The following is a 20,006-nucleotide window of genomic DNA, read 5'->3' on the forward strand; positions in this document are numbered from 1 at the left end:
AGCAGGTAAGCTTTTCCCCACTTGGTGTGCTGTGTATATTGGTACAAGCAGAATCCAGGTGAGTCACTTGCTCAGAAAGGGCTCTGCTTCCCACCTTCAAATGCTTTGAGCCCCATCAGAAAAAAGCCATTGTCAATGCCACTCTAGTATGGTCTGGCAGCACATGACACAGCCATCTTGCTGAAGCTCTTCAGATCTTGGTGGAGGACCACAAGGGAACCCTATGCACTGTTTCATAATGGGAAGAAGGCAGGAAAGAAATGTACTAAAATATACTGGATATGCAAGTTTTCCACAACCCGGTGCCCTCTAAACACATTGTATTACAATTTCCATTATTCTCAGCCAGCCCAGCAGTTGACCATGCTGGCTGGAAGGCAAGGGAACTGCAGTCCAACACACCTGGAAGGAATCAGATCCAGGAAGGCTGCTTTGGGGAAAATCAGGCAAGGAAAGCATGAGGCCTCCCCTGTCTATGAAGGAGTTACCAGCCCCAGTGTGCCATTCGGGGCACTGAGGCAGGGGCAGCTGGATAGTGCTGTGGGGAAGACTGTGTGTGAGTACAATCAAGACCAGAAGGCTTCTTCTGGGTTGTGCCACCTGTCCCAAACTTGCTAGCAGAATCCAGGCAGGACTGCTTCCCCACAGTTTCAGCCCTACTCTACAGCTCTTCTTCCAGACATCATAGCTTTGTGTTTGGATGAAGAGTCACGCGAGCTGCAAGCTGCAAAATGAAGTGGTACATTTCCCAGATACAGCCCAATCATGTTGGATAAAAACAGATCTTTCTTTTAGCTGGATGTGTAAATAAAATTCAGGTAGTCTCCCTTAAAGCACAGACAACATGCTCAGTAACCTTGCTAAAGGTGTGAGAAAGTGAGCACTCTTGGGAATGAACTCTCTTGTTTTTCTGGCACGGAAAATGGCAGGGTCGGGGGAAAATGGCATAGCATAGCCTGACCATGAAAGAAAAGCTTTTCCTGCTAGTCAAAGGTGCTAGTTATGCAATTTATGCATGGTTAGACATTTTGAGTCCTCTAACAACCAGAAAGCTCCAGCCAACCATGCTGGCTGGGGAATTCTGGGAAATGTAGGACCTGCTCTGGCTAAACATGCACGGGATTGGCCTTAACTTCCAATTCCACATGATCATTACTGAAGAGCCCCTTCCGTAAACATTGTAATAGCAATTATCACTTAAATGAGCTCCCAAGGGGTGTGGGCCATTGTTTTACCTGGCTGATAACAGTCTTCTGGGAATTATGATGTGGTTTGAAAAGTAATCTCAAAAAATGGAGCTGGAAATACAAGACTTCTCCCATATCATAGTCTTGAATATCTACATAGGTGATGGGACAGCCAACCTTACTTCCTGCTTCTTCTGCCCCCCTCTGAACCCTGTTTGCCTATTTTTACATTTGATCTGGCAGCTTTTTCAGTAAGCACCACTTGGGGAATAACTACAGGGTGTGCTTGGGAAAAAAAGTTTCGCATTCCAGCAGAGATGGGCACTTAATGAGCACTTAAAAATGCACATTCTATTAAATGAGGTTCATGAGCTTGGAGGCAAAATCAAAGAAAAGTGCTGGCAAAGCATTTCGGAGCATATGTGAAAATCCAAAAGGCCTTTTTTCCACCTTCCTTCCTCCAAATTGTTAACTATGCAATAATAAGTTATTAATGGTGACGTTGATTCTTGTTGGGAAAGCAGTCGTGCTCTAGCTCTTAAAGGAGAAAAGGGAAAACTCAGCTCAGAGTAGAAGGGAGCTGCCCTTCTTTAGAACGAAAGACGTCCAGCAGAGAGTGATAGGACTTCTTCCATCCAAGCATGCATGCGATGCTGCCCTGAAATGTTTTATTCCTATGATTTTATTAGACGGCACCTTAATTACCTTGTGCTTTCCAGGGGGAAGGGACCGTTAAAAAATACGTCCGATGTCATTAATGCTGCTAAGAAGATTGCAGAAGCTGGTTCAAGAATGGACAAATTAGCCCGTGCCGTGGCTGATCAGGTAATTGTATACAGACTCTTGAAAGGGATATGACCAGCAGAGCCAATTCCCAGAAGTCCTTGCAGCCCAGCCTGGTGCCGCCCCATAATTGCCAGTCGGCACGGCCATTGCAATGGACCAGGCTGAGGAACACAGGCTCCTGTCATACATCTGAGGTTGTATCCTTCATGTAGAGAAAAGGTAGGCAACATGTGGTTGCACTTGTCTTCCAGTTATTTTCAGTAACAGAATGAATGGGATTTGCCACTGAACTACTCAAAGAGAGAGATCCACCTTTTTTTCTTTTCTTTTGCGAAAATCTATTATTCACATATATTTATGGGGCCTTCAACAGTGAGCATCACCCAGTTTAAAGACATCAAATTAGCCCAAACCATCCCCAGTTGAGGCTCCCTTAACCATTGGTCCTCCTAGTTTTCAAAGCATATTGTTGTGAAGAAAAGACTGAGAGGGTTTCTGCAGCAGTGGAAACTCGGATCTTTCAAGTCTCCCTGTAAAGCACCCAATAACATCGCCAATGCTTCTTGGTTAACCACAGAACCAGTGTGGCACAGTGGTTAGGGTGCTGGGAGATCTGGGTTCTGCTCCCTATTTGGGCAAGAAGCTCAGTGGGTGACTTTGGGCCAGTCCCAAACTCTCAACTTAACCTACCTCGCAAGATCGTTATTGTTGATAGGAGGATAGAACAGAGAGGAGACTGACCTTACCAGCAAGCTTGAGCTCCTTGCAAGAAAAGGATATGTGGGGTTGTGTTCAACAACACAACAATTCTCAAAGAGGCAGTCTCTACCACTGGTGCGAGCCCTCCGTACCAGCTCTCGGTGCCACTGCTTCCCCCTTTCAGGGCAATCTGTGCCATCACAGTGGCTTGGGGCAGCCACAAAAGAAGAGGGCATGCATCCCGCAAAAGGGGAAGGACAAAAGGGTGTCACTCGTTTGCACAACACCTACCTCGCTTATATGGAAAGGGAGCCATTTAAAGTATCACTTACGATGTCAATGGAGATAGCGAACATCTGCTCTGATGGGCATGGAGGCCAGTGACCCCAATGGCAGCAGGGCTCCTTCCCCATCAGGGCTTTGATTTTGAACTTTACAGAAACTATCCCTGAGTTTATAGGCTGAGCCTATTTAAGGACTGAGTTCAGCACCATGGAGAGGTCCTACGGAGGAGTCTTGCTGTTGTAAGAAGTCACTGGCTGCCACTAATACAAGGGAAGCTGGACAGGTGACCTGGATGCCTACTCAGGTGGCTGTCCAGGTGCTGCTGATGGGCAGTTCCAGACCTGGCAGCACTTCCTTTGCGGGGCTTTTAATTGGCAAGCTGGACTTAGGCAGATCATCCCTTTGTGTGAAGGGCTTTCCTCAGACAGCTCTTCATTTGCAAGACTGCCCCTGTAAAGTGGGACACCAAGCTCCCCTAAAAGTGAGGAGGCATCAAGGAAATGCTTTTGGGGAGCTCCCAGGTGCCCGAATATTGGGAAATTTCAACGGGCTTTGCTGGGGGTTAACCGAACTTACCCAAGACAAAGCTGACCAAGTGCAGAAAATTTGAGCCAATTTCAACTCCATCCATGCGATGCTTACCTGTCACTACTCACAAATATTATGGGCTACCAGAAGCACAATTGTATTTATTTATTTTAATCAGCAAAACTTATTTGCACTTCTTTAGAGTCTCAGACATGGAAGTTTGGGATTTTATGGAAGTTTTGAGTCCGCCATGTAATGTAAACTTTTTATGGACCATTGCATTTTTAATTACTATTCTAAGGAGAGGGAGATTATACATTTTAATTTGCCACAAAGTACTTCTGCTGAAACTCTTTGTCAGCTCTCCAGGGAATTTCTTTTAAAGTTTCTTTCAGACACAACCCTCCTCCCCCGAGCCAAATAAATATGACTGTGTTAAATGGCCAATAAATGGGGAAATGCCACTTTGGGATTAACACTTAAAAGATGTGACAACTGTTGGTCAGTGAGAGAGAGAGAGAGAGAGAGAGAGAGAGAGAGAGAGAGAGAGAGAGAGAGAGAGAGCGCTTTCATGGTATTCTCATGTACCTAGTAAAAGAAATTAGACTTAACTACCCCAGAGAATTGTCAGAGGATTGGCTTTATTGATTTAGGAGAAAGCAAAGTAAGCACAGTAATTGTTAGGGCAACAGCCTGTATATTCACATCCCTTCCAGGGCTTTATTTGCACCTGATCTCTGCTTCTCCTTCCTGCCAAGTTCCAGGATTCTCCAGGGCTCCCCAAACCTTTCCTCATCTTTGGAATTCTAGCCTAGAGCTGCAGCCAAGAACAGGGCACCTCTAAGGGAAGGGCTGTAGCTCACCGGCAGAGAAGATAGTTTGGTGCAGAATGTGATTTGGTGAACAAGCAATGCCTGAGGTTGCTAGGATTCTAGAACAGGGTTTGGAAGACAGATTAACTGATATTTAAATGATTTTGAGTGTAATCATTTATTTTTTTAATACCCCAACTTAGTTGGCTGACAGTTTTTTGGGGGCTGAGTCAACCCCCTCCCCGCAAAAACCCTCCACTACTTTTGGGAATGGGGCTTGCTAGCCAGACTTCCTGTTACTGATTTAATGGAAGCAGGATCCTTGCGGCAGAAGTATTCATGGTAACGCTGCACGTTGTTCTTATGACGCTGTTGGTTACAGAGGTGCTTCCCCTTTTCTGCTTATGCAGTGGTTGTTGGCCTGGCCCTCCCCTTTGCAGCAGTCACATAAATCACAGCTCAAGTTGCTGCCATTATTAGAAAACCTTCCCAGCACTGACCGAGCTTGACCAAATTAGATTTTCCCTCCGCCTCTTTGATCCGTGTGATGTGTCAGAAGACTGCCACAGGTGGTGTTCCACTAGTGGAGTAAAATTGTTCTTTGCCGGTCGCAATGTGACCAAACGGCTCCATTTCATCCTTATTAATGGTTTACGAGCCGGAAAGCCTCTCCCTCCAATGTGGTCCTTCTTGTGCCATAAAGAACGGGCATTATGCATCAGTAGAACCCGATGTTTAGTGGAAACTGAGCCATGTCCCAAGGAAATGGATGAAGAAATGACTCTGTCTGTTTTACAGCTCATCAGGTAAGTGACAAACAGTGCTGGTGGAAGTCTTTTTTATCTGCTGAGCCTTTTGTACTTGAATCCTCACATTCTTGGGCTGTGAGAAAGAACAGACCTTTGTGACGTTAGTAGCCAAAGGATCCAGCGAAACAAGTGCTTCCAAGGTGGTTCCCACAACCTGCTCATCCTTCCTTGGATGTTAAATGAGGGGTAAGCAAGACAAAGCAATGAACTCAAAGTGTGTGTCTGATCTCTCCTTTTTATTCACAGTGCCCTGATTCAGCCTGCAAGCAGGACCTGTTAGCGTACCTTCAGCGTATTGCACTGTACTGCCACCAGCTTAATATCTGTAGCAAGGTGAAGGCAGAAGTCCAGAACTTGGGAGGAGAACTTATTGTCTCAGGGGTAAGCCAGCTCCTGCATTTTGCTGTGTAACTGTACTGCTGATTAGATCAATAAATGGCTTGGGGTGGCTCTATTCTGAAGATGCAACCTATGCAGCTAGTCACATGCAAGGTTCTTGCCCTTGGAAAGATACATCGCCACTGTTATTCTCGGCCTTAATGCCCTGACCATCTGGCAGTCATTAGCAGGGGCCCTCCTTAATGTCTTTGAATGCCAAGAAATATGATTTGGGAATCAAGAGAGGATCAAAGAATGCCAGTGTCTTAACTGACCAAGGATCAGTGTGACTTCCAGTAAAGACCCAATGAAAGCTGTCTCTCCATCCCCCAAAGCTGCTCACTTAGTTTTGCAATTGGTTGACCTCATGATTCTGCTGGTTATCCCTTTACCTATAACCCCTCAGCGGTCCCTTGTAGAACAGGGTGATTTTGCCCAACTCTTGGAAGCCCCAGCCAGTCCACCCTTATTAACTCAGGAGTTTGGCTGGATGGCTGGCTGGATGGACGGGCAGCTGAGCTCCTTATGAAGCCACTTCCATTTTTATTTCCTTTTTTGTTTATTTATCATTTTATGCCACCCAACAGCCAAGGCTCCCTGGGTGGTCAGCAAAAGTTAAACTTAGACATTAAAAAGACAGGGAGACGCACCAGTTTAAACGAATAAGACCCCAATAGCGATTGCAGAGCATTGGCTGAAGACTTCCTGGTCCTGGTCCATACCTGGCTTCAGGGTGCCACGTGACAAGAGTCCTGTACAATTAATCCAGCCTTATCAGAAGCAGAGTGCCTTACACCTCTCTAAAAGCACAGGGGACACCCCAAGCCCTCTCTTGGGCTGCATGGTGCGGCTGAGACTAGAGGACTTGCATGTCCTGTCTTAGGGCCCTTCTAGACTGAATGTCAGCCATGCTGAACCAGGATCAGAGGTGCATGGCTTCCTTTTGTGCAGCCCAGTAATTCTCCTCCTCTAAACTGCTCCTTGTGAAGGGCCCATTTCTTGCAGAGGTAAAGAGGGCAATGGCCTTCACACTGGCCCAGTGAGTATGGCACCAAGCACACACCTACCCTTAATCACAGTTACATTAAAAAACAACTTTGGAAATTTCACCAGGCATGCTCCTTGAAGATGCATTTGTTTGCTTCCAAAAGTAGTTTGTTGCCAAGATACAGAATTTACATCAAGGCAACCTTCAGCAACTTGGGGCCCTCCAAATGTCTGGACTACAACTCCTGTTATCCTTGACTGTGCAGGCTGGGGCTAATGGCTGCTATGGTCCAACATATCTGAGGGTACCAAGTTGGAGAAGGCTGGTGTAATCTTTCTGGAGCAGTTCCCAACAGCCCAACCTCTATAAAAGCCACAACTGTGTGATCCTTTGAGCTATGTGAGAAGCACTTTTCCGAGGAGCATTCCCATATGGCTGCTACACTATCCAAATGATGCAGCTTTGAAAGCATGAGCCACTCCAAGCAATAGGATGCACGCTATCCATTTGTCAGCATTTCCCCATAACATAATTCCCATTCCCATTATTTTGTCATACTTCACCTTAGGGTTGAGCTACTGAGGACAGGATGAAGGTCGATTAGTGGCGTCACCAAGAGCAGGACATGGATTTAGCCCCATCTCAGCAGGCCATTGAGTGCTCCTTCTTTCTTTCTCCCGTATATATGAATGGTTCCTGGGGGTAACAGTAAAGCACCAAAACAAGCATGGCAATGCCATGGAGGCAAAGCCCGACACCCGGGGGGTTGGTTCTCACTGACACTGGTCCCACAGATGTGCACGTTTCCATTCACACCATCCCAAGAACAAGCAATTGGCCCCGATATCCTAATAGCTGGGTTTGCAAGTCAGAATAAAGAATATCTTAATTTTTCGGCTAGCTTGTTATTTAGAGCTAGTTGTGGTGGAAACCTCACAACGGCAGTCGTGGCTGCAGAAACGGTGCTTTCCTACCTCTCCTCCACGCAGACGCTGTCTCTAGACACACACGCCGAGTGCTGCAATTTTAAGGTCTTGATGTTCCTACCGTTGTGGGTGCATCCCACCTTCCTTCTCTTTCTCTCTCACGTAACAGGCTTCGATCTTTCTCCTTGAACTTGCTCGCCTCCTGGGAGCTGCCTCTCATCCTCATTAATTGTTATCACATCCACCCGCCTCTTACCAGTTTCTCCAATCAGCACGTGCATCGGCTTGGCTGCTGTGCTTTTCTTTTCGTTGCTGTCTTTGCTCTTGTTATCGCCCACAGAAGCTGGTGCCAGGCTGCAGCTCCAACGGCTTGCATTCGTTGTTGTTGGCATCCCATCGCACGCTGTGAAATTGAAGCAGCCAAACTGCTTAACTTCTTCATTCCCAGTTTGGCAGTCTTGAGCATCTGTTGCTTCGAACTTCCATCACCACTGTCTTTATCATTTTCTTTCCTCATTCAGCCATAATCCCAATTAATGCGAGTGCCGTCCTTGTGGATAATTACTTTGGGCACTGCCGTTAGCGATGTGTGTTGGAAGCCAAAAGCCAGAGCGATCCCTGGTGTGACCTTTCTTTCCCATGTGAAATTTGTGCAAGCGGATTTGCCTGCTTTTTGTCTTTTGGGGAATATTGTTTCATACATATGTGTGTATATATATAATATATATATATATATATATATATATATATATATATATATATATATATATGGGGTACTGTATGCGCCAAGACTATCCAGAGGTCTGGATTCCAATTTCACTCCATCTGTAACCGCCCTGCCCACTTCCTGCTTCCATCTTGTTCTTCATTCTCTCTTGGATAGCCAGTTGCAAATAAACCACCTTTTATTTGCATTAAATGGAATATATGTCTATATATACATCATTGCTCCAACACAGGGCATACAGTATGCTGTTTATTGCCTCCCCAAGAGGACAGATGGCCAGAAAAGCCAATTTATGTTCTGACATTTGTGGCCCACCTTGGGTTCAGGTAGGATGCCCCCACCTTACAGGTATTTGATCTCCAAAGAAGATAATGTGCATGCATTGTCACCCAGTGATGTTTGCGCTGAACCGATCTCCAAGTTACTTGCTATTTGCAATGTCTTTGAGGCTAGAAAACGATAGAAATGCTTTTGGTGTCTGGTGCAAAGCCATATATTTTTCTGGCATCTCTTTTTATCCTTTAGGATCTTCGTTAAGGATGCGCTACGGGTGAGATGGGAATCTAACCTCTCCTGGAATGTTTCTTCTCATTAAACAGAAAATAATATAAGCAAAACTTGCATTGATATGCAGATCGGGAAGTTGTAATGGTTCAAACCAGTGAAAGCTTCAGGGGGCTTTTGCAGGGAAGGCACTTGTAATTGAGGCCACGTCCATACATGCTCTTTGCTAGAGATAGAACATATTGGGGGGGGGGGACTGGGGTCTGTCCTGTCTTCGACATCCCCATGTTCAAAAGGATTGCCTGCATACCCACCCAAGCACTCAAATGTTGGCCTGTGTGCGATGCAATCCCCTAGAACACGAGAACCCCTGGTTGCACATGTCGGGGCCTGCCCATAAATGTGTGTGTGGTTGCGTCTAGGCTCTGCCTAGATGGACACCTGAACACCTTGAAGGCTGACCAGCACAGTGGTTCCCGGCATGGGCCATATGGTCCCCCATGGGACCGCGGCCTGTTTCTAGGGGGCACAGTGCCGATGGCAAAGTACCTTTTTCCAGCTAACAGTGAGGAGGGTCATGAAGGCAAATGATGCTCAGAAGGGGGCCATCAGCAAAGACTCAACCTCACTCCCCCACCTCAATTTATGTCCAAATTAACTTCTGAGAAATGGTCACAGTGATGCCACCCAGTTCAGGAAACCTTAATAAATGGACAGTATGGGTTTTTCTTGTTTAAGGTCTGCATGCATTTTTATGTTCAGAAATTTAGTGTTCAGAAGAAAAGTTCAGAAGAAAAATTTTATGTTCAGAAATTTAGTGTTCAGAAGAAAAGTGCTGATTCTTTTGCTTTTAGGCAATGCATGTACATATTGCAGCAAATTCTTCCTTCGAAAAGTCATTCCCTGCTTTGCCTCTTCTAAGATAGGACCTGCCAGCTGTGGGGTTTCAGTTTTGGCTTTGGTTTGAAGGAAGCTCTGATGACTTCAGTAAACTTGCAGACCAGGGCTGTGAAGATCAGGCTGGAATCTGTCTCTCATGTGCACCTAAGACTTTTTTCTCTATGCTCAGTCCTGGCCAGAAAGTGAGCCAAGCCAAGATCGAGTCTGGGAACGCTTGGGGACACCGGCAGAGCCCTTCATTGTGCAAAATGCACAACGCTTGCAAGTCAGGCATGCAAAAGCAGAAGTCCACTTATACAGTGGACACATGAGCAGGGTTCTCACAAGCCAACCTCACTTGGACTAGCTTCCTGCTTGACACCCATGCGACCACCTTTTGCAAGGTGCTCGAGGGCAAAGCATGCCATTATGTGGGGAGCCAAGCTGCGGCAATCCTATGGATTCCCCCCCGTCCCAACCTGGATTCCTCATACGCTGCTAACACAGACCTAATTTGGCATTATGTGAGCAAGCTTGGGGTGGTTAGAGATGACAGATCCTTAATGTGATACTGGAGTGAAAGAGTTGGGTGTCTACAAGTTGGTCTTGCTCTAGGAAGGCATAGAAGGAGTAGGAAAGCACACGGAAAAGCATTGTGAGCTCTCGGAGACATATGGCTTGACTGGGTGAGCCCTACTTATTATTTGGGGTGGTGCTGCAATGGATCCTCAGTCTTATGAGAAAGTTCTAGCTCTGGTAGGTAGAACTTCATCTATCTATAGATGTTGTATCTCTGGTAGCTCTCTATGGACCTTGAGGTTTAGGTTGTAAGGTTTGGCGTTATAAAGCAGGTGTGGATGAACATCTCCTGCAGTGTCTGAGCTCGTGGAATGGCAAAATGCCTGTTGACCCCAGTATGGATTTGCCCATGGGCCTTCAAGGTTGCCCATTGTACAAGGTCAGTGGGAAAGGTCCTTTCTCATTAAAGCCCCATCTTCACTCTGGATAGTGTAGCCAGTGGGCACATCAGGGTATGGAGACGGCAGGGAAGGCTGTGAGACAAAGAATAAATTGCTAAGAACATCCTCTTTTAGCTGAAGAGGATCAGATTCCCCCAAGAAATTGGTGAAATGGGGAAATAATGCATCCATTTTAATAGAGAAATAGAAGAAATTGGCATTTGGCTTGGCTTGGCTCTGTTTGGTTCAGCTGGTTTTGAGGTCTCTGAGGGACTGATCCAATTAATCATACTATTAAAGTTAGGAGTTAATATTGAAGAAAGTGTGCCAAGTTTGGGAAACAATGTGTTTTTAATTTCAAAGAAATGTACCAATCCTTTTAAGAAATGCAGTTGGCACATTATCCTAAACATGTTTAATGAGTGATAACAAAACTCCCACCTTCTCTTTCGGAGTGATACTTGGTATATTTCAATTGTACTCCAAGTCTGTGTTTCATTGATCACATACAATGGTGTAATTATGTTTACTTAACTGAGATACCTGTGTCAATCATGTCCTTTTGGATACAGTTGTCAAAACATGTTGCACTGGAATATTTTAAATTTCACTGGGACTTTTAAGGAAATACAAATGGTGCTTTGTTCTTAAGGGCAAAACAAAATTGCTTGTGTGTGTGTGCGTGTGCTGGTTTTGTGAAGGTGCAATTCAGTTTGCCAGTGGTCCCTCTTTAGCACTTGCGATGGTTGCTCCTTGAAAACTGGCTTTCCCTTTGCTGGCCTGCGAAAGGAGGATGTGGAAGAGGCATCTCTTTGCAAGCCCTTGCACTGAGCTTTTGACGCTTCCCAAATCCATCCATGGAAGGGTTGCCTGTGGATCCCTAGTTCATGGAGCCTGATGTGATTGTCAAGCTACCAGCTGGGAGATGCATTGCAGGGAAGGACAGGAGACAGATCCCCAAATGTTTTTGAGTTCCTGCAAGCATGGCCAGCAATTCGGAATAGTGGCCGGTGAAGTCCAAGACACCTAGAGATCAGCTTTCTGCTGTATTGCATTGATTCTGTATTGGTGGTAGGTATATATTGTCAAAGATGCACAATCTTTTTGACCTAATCAAAAAGGACAAAAGGGGCACACATTTGCATAAATTGTGCATATGATAATGAATTTGTACAGGGGCAAATGTATTAATATTATCATAAGTAAACAGAATGCAATGCTTCTCTTCTCAACTGGGAAAGATGATCATGAAGTCATCTGGATGTAGTTCTTCAATAGAGAGCCCTTCAATTGAGAACTGTCTTCTCAATATGACTGTTCTCTGCCAAGTGGGACATGTGGTTCCCCTAATTGCTCTAATGGGAAGAGAGAAAACAACGAAGGGACTGGAGAAGTAGCAGATTGCTTAGCAGCAGGCTAACATCAGTTTAGGAAGGGCAGGGCTTGTTTCTCCCTGTGATTCCATCCCCTGGACAGGATTACAGGGAGAACCCTGTTGAGAAACTGGAATAACGCTTCCATTGCCCGTTCTGTGAATGGAACAACCCCACCTCACAAATGTAGTTACATTTGCAAAAATTACCATGGAGTGAATGAGCGATGGAGAATGAATGCAGGACAGCCGCAGATAAAAGCAAGCCCTTTGCCACTTAGGTGAGGCCTTGTGTTATCAATTTATGGCAGATGTGAAGGTAATCTTGCTGAAAACAGCCTGGGGATACTGTTGCACACGAGATGACGGTGAATGTTGTTAAAACAGGGAACTAATTACCATCTGGCGTGATAGGTTGATATGATGATTTGCCACTGGGAAAAGATGGGAAATTGCAATCTTGCATTATTTACATTACATCGAACTTGGAAGGGAGATGGTTCCAGTTCCCAGTCTTGCGCAGCTCCTTCTACCATTTCGGCTTCAATACTGACACTTATCCTTGATATTTTGCTGTCCATTTGAAAACTCCAGAATTTGGCTTCGTGAAAAAGAGGAATTTCCACTCTGCTTATCACCCGTGGTTGGACTTCTGGAGGGCACAAAGATCTTTTAATAGAAAGAATGCTTTTCATGGCCCGCATCACTTCACTTGCTTTCCTTTGAATAGGATGCTTTTTAGCTTCCCTTAACTGGAAGGCCCTGCCAGCAGAGGTGTTCCTATAACAGCTACTACTTCAAAATATCTTCCCTTCCATTTTTCCAAGAATAGTAGTTAACTCGATACTCTTTATTCCAAGTGAGCACATCGGTGAACCTAGAACATCTGTTCACACCATCCATTCTTGAACTGCTCAGCAGCAGTTATTTCAGGCACAGTTGTACCTGATGAAAGGATTATGCAGATTCAGGGTGCCAAAAAATGAATGAGACGACAGTCTTATAAATGACAGATCTTCATCCATTTCCCTTAATAGTTTTCAGGTTGAAATTGCTTGCATGTAGAAGGGATGTCTGTTTCTTTCCTAAATCTACTTTCTATTTGAGAAAACTCTCCCTTTGCTTCTATTCAATTACTCATCAGTATAATCCTGCGGAGTATTCCCTGTGTTCTGAAATACATTTCTTCCAAATATTGGAGCTATTTTATGTTTTATCTGGCAGCCTAGCTCTCCCTCCCTTCGTCACTTAATCATTATATTCTAACCTCCAGCCTTCTCATTCTGCTTCAAATCCATCTTCTGCCTTAACAAATCATGTTTCCAGCATTGAGGGACCCATGGCAGCCTGTCAGGTTTGGCCTTATCAGTGCTAACCAGCGCTGAAGCCTCTTCAGATCTCCTCCCATCCTTGTGTGGTGCAGAATCACATTCTTCCCTATAGTCTAGGAAGGATCCTATAGCTAGTGTTTCAAACTAGTTCTGTAAGGCCACACCAGGCATCAAAATATTGCATTGACTGGAGCAGAGGGAGAAGCAGAGGGAAGAGTCCCTTACCAACTTGTCAGATGTTTACCTTTTATTTATTTATTTATTTAAAAATTTAAAGCTAAATAAATGCGCACTCACAGCTAAACAGAAGCCCCGAAGAGGGATTTTTCAAGTAGTGGGTCAATTGAGTGGACAGGGGAAATATATGGAGTAGTCCCAGAATGTTTGTGAACCATCCCAGTCCAACTCGCCAGTAGGGTCAGCAAAAGCTTTTGTGCTAAGAGTGTCTCCTCGCTTTCCCACTATCATTTATTTTAATGACCCCTTTAGCTTATACTAGGGTGACACTAGAGACGAAAAAGACTTATTTCCAGATGCTTCTGTTTCAGAGCAAATTGCAACATTGAGCATGGAAATTTCAACCATGGAAATTAAAATGCTGAAGTGGAAAACCAAAGGAAAACGATATTAACATTAACCCCCTTTATCACTTAGAACTCTGCTGTAATAGACGATGACTCCTCCTTTTAGAACTGGCCAAGACAGGGACTCATCCATCCTAAAAGCAGGAAAAATAGTGACACAGTTGGAAGGAAGGCTCAGGAGTGATAGAGCTTTGCCAAATTAAAGAGAATACCGAGAGGGGCTTAAATCAAAAGTTTCGATGGAACAGAAGGCTGTGTCCAAGCAAAATCGGCTGGCACATAGCTGTGTCACGATGAACATGCAAACCCATCTGTGAATCATGGAATAATATTACTATTAATAATAAATCAGTTGCTTTAGGGCACAATCCTATGGATTCCCAACATTCTCTGGAGAGGACATAGGATAAGTTGGTGATCCAACTCTGACCTTGGAAATGTCTTCTGGGCTGAGAGACCAACCTAGCTACCTCCAAACTGCAGTTGGCATGGTTTAGAAACTCTGTGTTCCTATACCAGATACAGAGTGAGTCAGATGGGACCTCCAAGGCCATCTAGTCTGACCCCTGGCTCCAGCCAGCTCCGCTCATGATATGCCTACCATGTGCATGTCCAGCCTATCCTTGAACACCCTCATGATGGGGCTTCAACCACCTCCTGTGGAAACTCATTCCATAACTTTGGGGTCCTAACTGTCAGGAAGTACTTCCTGGCATCTAAATGGAATCTTGGTTCCCTTAGCTTGGCTCCATTGGAGTGCATCCTGCCCTTCACTGCAGGGGAAAACAGGTCTCTACCCACCTCTGCATGGCTCCCCTCATATACCTATATTTCGCCAACAGAGTCTCCTCTTCCTTAGGCTGGAAAGATTGCGCTCGCGCTCTCTCTCTCTCTCTCTCTCTCTCTCTCTCTCTCTCTCTCTCTCCCCCCCCCCCCTCGCTTTCTTTCCTGCCTTTCTTCCTTCCAAGGAACTCAGGGCAGCTCACATAATTCTCCTCCTCTCAATCTGATCCTCACAACAACAACCCTGGGCTGAGAGTCCAGGGCTGGGTGGGAACTAGAACCTGGGGCTCTAGAGTCTGAGCCCTGCACTTCTAACCACTAGACCACCTGGCTCTTTCCACATGGGCTGAGCTTGGAAACAGAAGACTGTCCTTGGAACCAGCCCAGGGATGGTGCCTTGGAGAGGCAGGGAGCGGAGGAATGGGGCATCGCTCTTCTCTGAGGAATCCCCATCGTGCCTCGAGTCTCTCCTTGAGAGGAGGGGAAAATCTTTAAACAGCCGGGCAAGGGGGACATCAAAGGCACCCTAACCCCGATGTTCCTCTTTCCTTCCATCAGATCCTTTCCAGGTTTGGGGGAGTACGGCAGCCCCACTGAATGGTGCTCTTACAAAAATGTTAAAAATGAAATAAAATAGGCCTCACTGCAAACCTACAATCTAAAGACAGAACTCCTTAGAAAAGAAAGAGGCAAAAATAAAAGGGACAGAGGAAACCTGGCCACAGGGTCTAAAGGGGGGACTTAAGGAGTGATTCAAAATTGTGTGGCATGTAATTCCAGCAACAGAAAGATGCATCTTAATTCTACACAGCTTTCCCAGTAAAAATAGTTCCTTTGAATGTGGGTTTCCCTATAGCCAGTATTTCTGGAACCATCTCAGTATTGCCAGTGATAAAGTATAGAGTACCCAGCTAGCATTGGATGACCGTTTGTGGACTGTTGCCCTGGCCCAATTTACATGCCCTCCATGACATAAGAAATGCTCCCCATTCAAATATCTAGAGAAACCTGCTTCATGTAGGTATTCTGTGTCTAGCAAATGAAATTAAAGACAAAATGTTTGCTAATTTCTCTTCCATCGCATAGGTACTGTGTGTGTATACATACATACATATGTGGGGGGGACACATTTCAGTATAGGCAAGTGTCACTGGATCTAACTCCTAGACTAAAAAGAGTGATCAAATTGGTATCATTTTGCTGGCATCTCCTTGATATTTCAACTGTGCTTTGTAAAATTGGTGGAAATTGTCCCCTTGCTCCTTTGACACAGTCTCACAGCATTCACGCCCCCTCTGTAACATCCTGGACCCCATGTTCCGTACCTCACAATTCGTGGGGAGATGGATATGCCCATTCTTTAAATCAGAGCACCCTCAAACATGTTGGAAGCCTAGAGGGTGCTCATCTCCCTTTTCTTAGATCCCATTCAATTCTGTCGTACACACAAATTTACCCCCCTCCCCACACACAAACAGCTCAGAGTGTAAGCGAAGGACCACACAATGCCAGTAAGAGTCAATTTAGAAAAATACTTTCAGCACAGGATCCGGAGACCTGCAACTGCAGTGCCGCAACTGGTGTAGAATAGAGTCTTGCAGCTACACCCCTGTGCTTTAGCTCTAGCCTGCCTTCAGTGTCACAGAGACAGGAAAACCAGCCAGTTTTGCTTTCTTCCACACTAATTTTTTATTTTATTTATTTAGGGAACGTCTATGCCGCCCCATTCGCCGAAGCCTCGGGGCGGCTCACAAACATAAATAAATAACATCCTATAAAACAATATAAATTAAGTCGCCCTGGCCAAAGTATAAAATAAATAAATAATATTAACGATTAAAATAAAGTTTGAATAAAAAGGTCTTCTCCTGGCGCCGAAAAACAAATAACGACGGCACCAGACGGACCTCTCTGGGGAGCGCATTCCATAGATGGGGCGCCACCGCAGAGAAAGCCCTCCTCCGGGTACTCACCCTCCTAATTTCCTTCCTGGAGGGTTCCCAGAGAAGGGCCTCTCCCGCTGATCTCAAGGGGTGGGCAGGCATATATATTTTTTAAAAAGAATACAGGTTCTTTCTCTCCCCAGTATACAGATTTTTGGTGATTTCTTATCAAAAGGAACTGAACTGAAATTCTGACCATACAGTACCCAGTCAATGTGATAGGCAGAGATATCCCCAGCATGCCAGGGTCATGATCATTTCATTAAATTTATATCCCATCCTTTTTCCTCTTGTGAGGAACCAAGGCAGCTTTCATAGTCTTCCTCCCTTCCATTTTATCCTCACAAAAACCGTGTCCCAAAGTCACCCACTGAACTTCCGGGCTGCGTGGGGCTACAACCCAGGTCTCCCAGGTCCCCGATCCAACACTCTCCCCTCTACACCACACTGGTTGCGATGACATACCTTCTTGCCACACGGTTGTTAAAGACAGGGAAAAAAAACAAAGCGGCAAAGCTGAGCCAGCCCTAACGTAGTCGAATACCAAGGATTTAGTCACAGGCTCTTACGAGCTAAGTGCTCAAAGCCCTGGGCCTCAAAATGGGACCTGGTCAGGTTAGCTTTCTCCAACTGTCATATTTTCCCTTAAGCTCAAGTCCTTTTGGCCCTCTGTTTGGAGCACAGTGAGTTTTGGTGAAGTCCGTATGAGCACTGAACTGAACCGAACTCCTCGCCATCTCTATCAGCCTTGGAGTTCAGTCCTGTGTATGCCTAGGCAGAAGAATGTCCTACAGCTCTCAGCATGCCCCAGCCAGCCAGGAGTTGCAGGGTGTCTCTTTCGCACCTCAAGATGTGTAGGCTACATGCCTGGCAAGGTAGATTACCTGTGCGAAGGGAGCAAGAGACAGGAATAGCAGACCGTTGGTGATGAACCAGACTGCGTGGCAGAGCCCAGCTCTTTCAGGACATGTTCCCCCATCCCTGTCCCAGTCCCCCTTCTGCTCCCCTCTGCAATAGGACACCATATTTCTCTTGCTCTCTCTCTCACTCTCTCTTTTCTGTATCTCTCGGAAATCAGACTGGAGTTCAGAGCACTTTCACTACCTTTTATGAGGTAGAGTGTGATGTCATAGATGGGGTCAGGGCTAGTCCACTTTCTACCCACCTACCCACCTGTGCTGAGGGAGCTACACTTGCCAACGGAGGTGGTGACTCTTCCATGGTGAGTAACCTTCTTTCTAATCTTTACGCATTTCCTGACACGCTGAAGCAGCTTCCGATGCACGGGATGTTCTCCCGCTCGGTGGGGGTGATTTAGTCAGTCCCTTTCTGTACTCAACAGGAAGGAAGGGTTACGTCTGCTTGCTACTGCCTTCCAAGCAGGGTGGCCCTGATCCAAAAGCTGTTCCCATACTCGGCTATGGAAAAACAAAGCTCCACATTTTGTCTTTCTATAGGAGAGCCTGGGAATTCTGTGCACAGCTTGCAAAAATAAGAAATAAAAATGCATGGCCAGTCACTGGTGGAATTATTCATTTATATGTATTTCAGTGATTTACACAAATGAACACAGAATCCAGCAAAGAAGAAATGGGAAATGGGGGCATTGGGGAGGTGATACCTCCAGGAGAGAATTTTTGTGGCTTGCCACCAGCTTCATCACAAGCTACCTCTAGGCCAGAAGACACACTTCTGGCTATGCAACCAAGGGTGGCATTCACCCTCTTAACCACCGCATCACACTGCTGACCTATGTTTAGCTTGCAGTCAACCAGCACCCCAAGATCCCTTTCACAAGTGCTGCTCTCCAGCCACTTGTCCCCTAAACTGTACTTATGACACCCATTCCTATGCCCCAAGTGCAAGACCTTGCACTTATCCACATTGAACGCCATCCTGTTTTCCCTGGTCCACTTCCATAGTCTGTCCAGATCCTTTTGGATCTGGAGTAGCTGCCCTGCCTGTTTCCTTCACGATCACTCCTTCTTCCTTTAGCCTCACCCACCCCTGGAATCTCTGAAAGTGCCTTGGCCTTTCAGTCCAGGAGAGGTTCCACTCCCCTGCTCTGGCCAGTGAGCCAAACAGCGTAGTCCCTGAAGATTGTGGAAAATGAATATTTAGCACAGATTTTCCAGAATGCTGCCTAAGCTAATGAATCTGAGGATTTTAGAGAGATGCTTTGCTAAGACTTGGAAAAGATCTTGGGTAACACTGGAGTTCTTCATCTCTAACTTGTTGGCAAGTTGCCCTTAAGGTCCCCTGCCGTGGCAAAATGTTGGGAGACTTTTGAGGCTATACAGCCGTTCCTAGCATCCTTGTTAAGCATGTTAGACTCCTAAGGGCCACTGTGTCAGCTCTAGTATTCTATGATTCTTTGTCTTAAACACCTGGTTAGATCCATAGTAGCAAAGCATCAGGGATGAATTGCTTCCCCCTCGCTCTCCCATCACCACATGCTCTGGAAATAGAAACTGAGAAACAGCGCGAGTCAGAAGGGGTCTCCCGGGCCATCTAGTCTGACCCCGGCTCCAGCCGGCTCCGCTCATGACATGCCCACCATGTGCACGTCCAGCCTGTCCTTGAACACCCGCACCGATGGGGCCTCAACCACCTCCTGTGGAAGCCCATTCCACACCCTTGGGGTCCTGACTGTCAGGAAGTGCTTCCTGGCATCCAAATTGAACCTTGGTTCCCTGAGTGTGGCTCTGTTGGAGCACGTCCTGCCCTCCTCTGCAGGGGAGAACAGCTCTCTCCTTACAACTTTTCAAGCATTTCCTTATTCACAGGTATTAATAATGAGTCTCATAAAGGTGACAATAATGTCTGTTTATCTTTTGGGAAGATGGTCTGTATAATACATTCAGATTATACCTATGGGAAAGTTGCATGACCACTTCCCATTGTGGTAATCAGATGTTTCATACACATGACAATCTTTCCTGTATACTGTTTGCTAAGTGTTGGCTATTTCACACAATCAAGGAAGGTCCTTGTGAACAATGATATCCTTTCTAGAATGCAGAATTGTATGACTCTAACCTGAATGTACAACTTGGAACATGTGGACCAATTTTATTGTAACCTTCAGTAACAACTCACATCTTATTTATCTGCTTGCTTGTTTAGATTTTTTTTCAGGATGTCTTATCTTTTAGTCCAATGATTCTCAAAGCAATTTATGTCATAGAATTCCACTACCTTCTTCCCATGACGCAAAATAAACATGTAACCCAACAGCTTGGAATATGTTGAAGCTGCAGAACATCTGTCCTTCTAGTGTTTGTGAGCTTTCTGTTGTGCTTGGCTGTGTCTTGGAAAGTGGACTGAGCCAAGAGAAACTCTGTAAATGCTTGTGGAGCAAAAGTTGTGAAGACATCAACCTTCTCCTGTGCAGAAACAGAAACAATGCTAGCTGCGTGTGATACAGGGTATTCTTTGTCCAGCATTCACACAGAGCTCGATTCCTGGGAAGTGCTGCTTGAATTCTTGGCACATTCATCAAGAACCTGGATTGATGGCCATGACA

The 20,006-nt window shown here is 45.6% G+C and overlaps 1 protein-coding gene across 7 annotated transcripts in view; it reads left to right on the forward strand.

Annotated features, from left to right (window-relative positions):
* The window catches only part of CTNNA2 (catenin alpha 2), a 510,292-nt gene that overhangs the window by 473,448 nt on the left and 16,838 nt on the right, over window positions 1-20,006 (forward strand). For 2 of the 7 annotated variants that reach the window (XM_044429090.1, XM_044429088.1), the window contains 3 exons: window positions 1,907-2,012; window positions 5,353-5,487; window positions 17,559-17,702. In XM_044429090.1, coding sequence (XP_044285025.1) covers window positions 1,907-2,012; window positions 5,353-5,487; window positions 17,559-17,702 — 385 coding nt within the window. Of the gene's footprint in view, window positions 1-1,906; window positions 2,013-5,352; window positions 5,488-5,908; window positions 5,910-13,860; window positions 13,866-14,511; window positions 14,560-17,558; window positions 17,703-20,006 lie in introns of all 7 variants that reach the window. The other 5 variants (XM_044429091.1, XM_044429094.1, XM_044429092.1 and 2 more) reach the window with 4 other exon arrangements.

Source organism: Varanus komodoensis, unplaced genomic scaffold, assembly GCF_004798865.1.
Source record: "Varanus komodoensis strain SLA01 unplaced genomic scaffold, ASM479886v1 scaffold2, whole genome shotgun sequence".
In the NCBI taxonomy this organism is placed as follows: domain Eukaryota; kingdom Metazoa; phylum Chordata; class Lepidosauria; order Squamata; family Varanidae; genus Varanus; species Varanus komodoensis.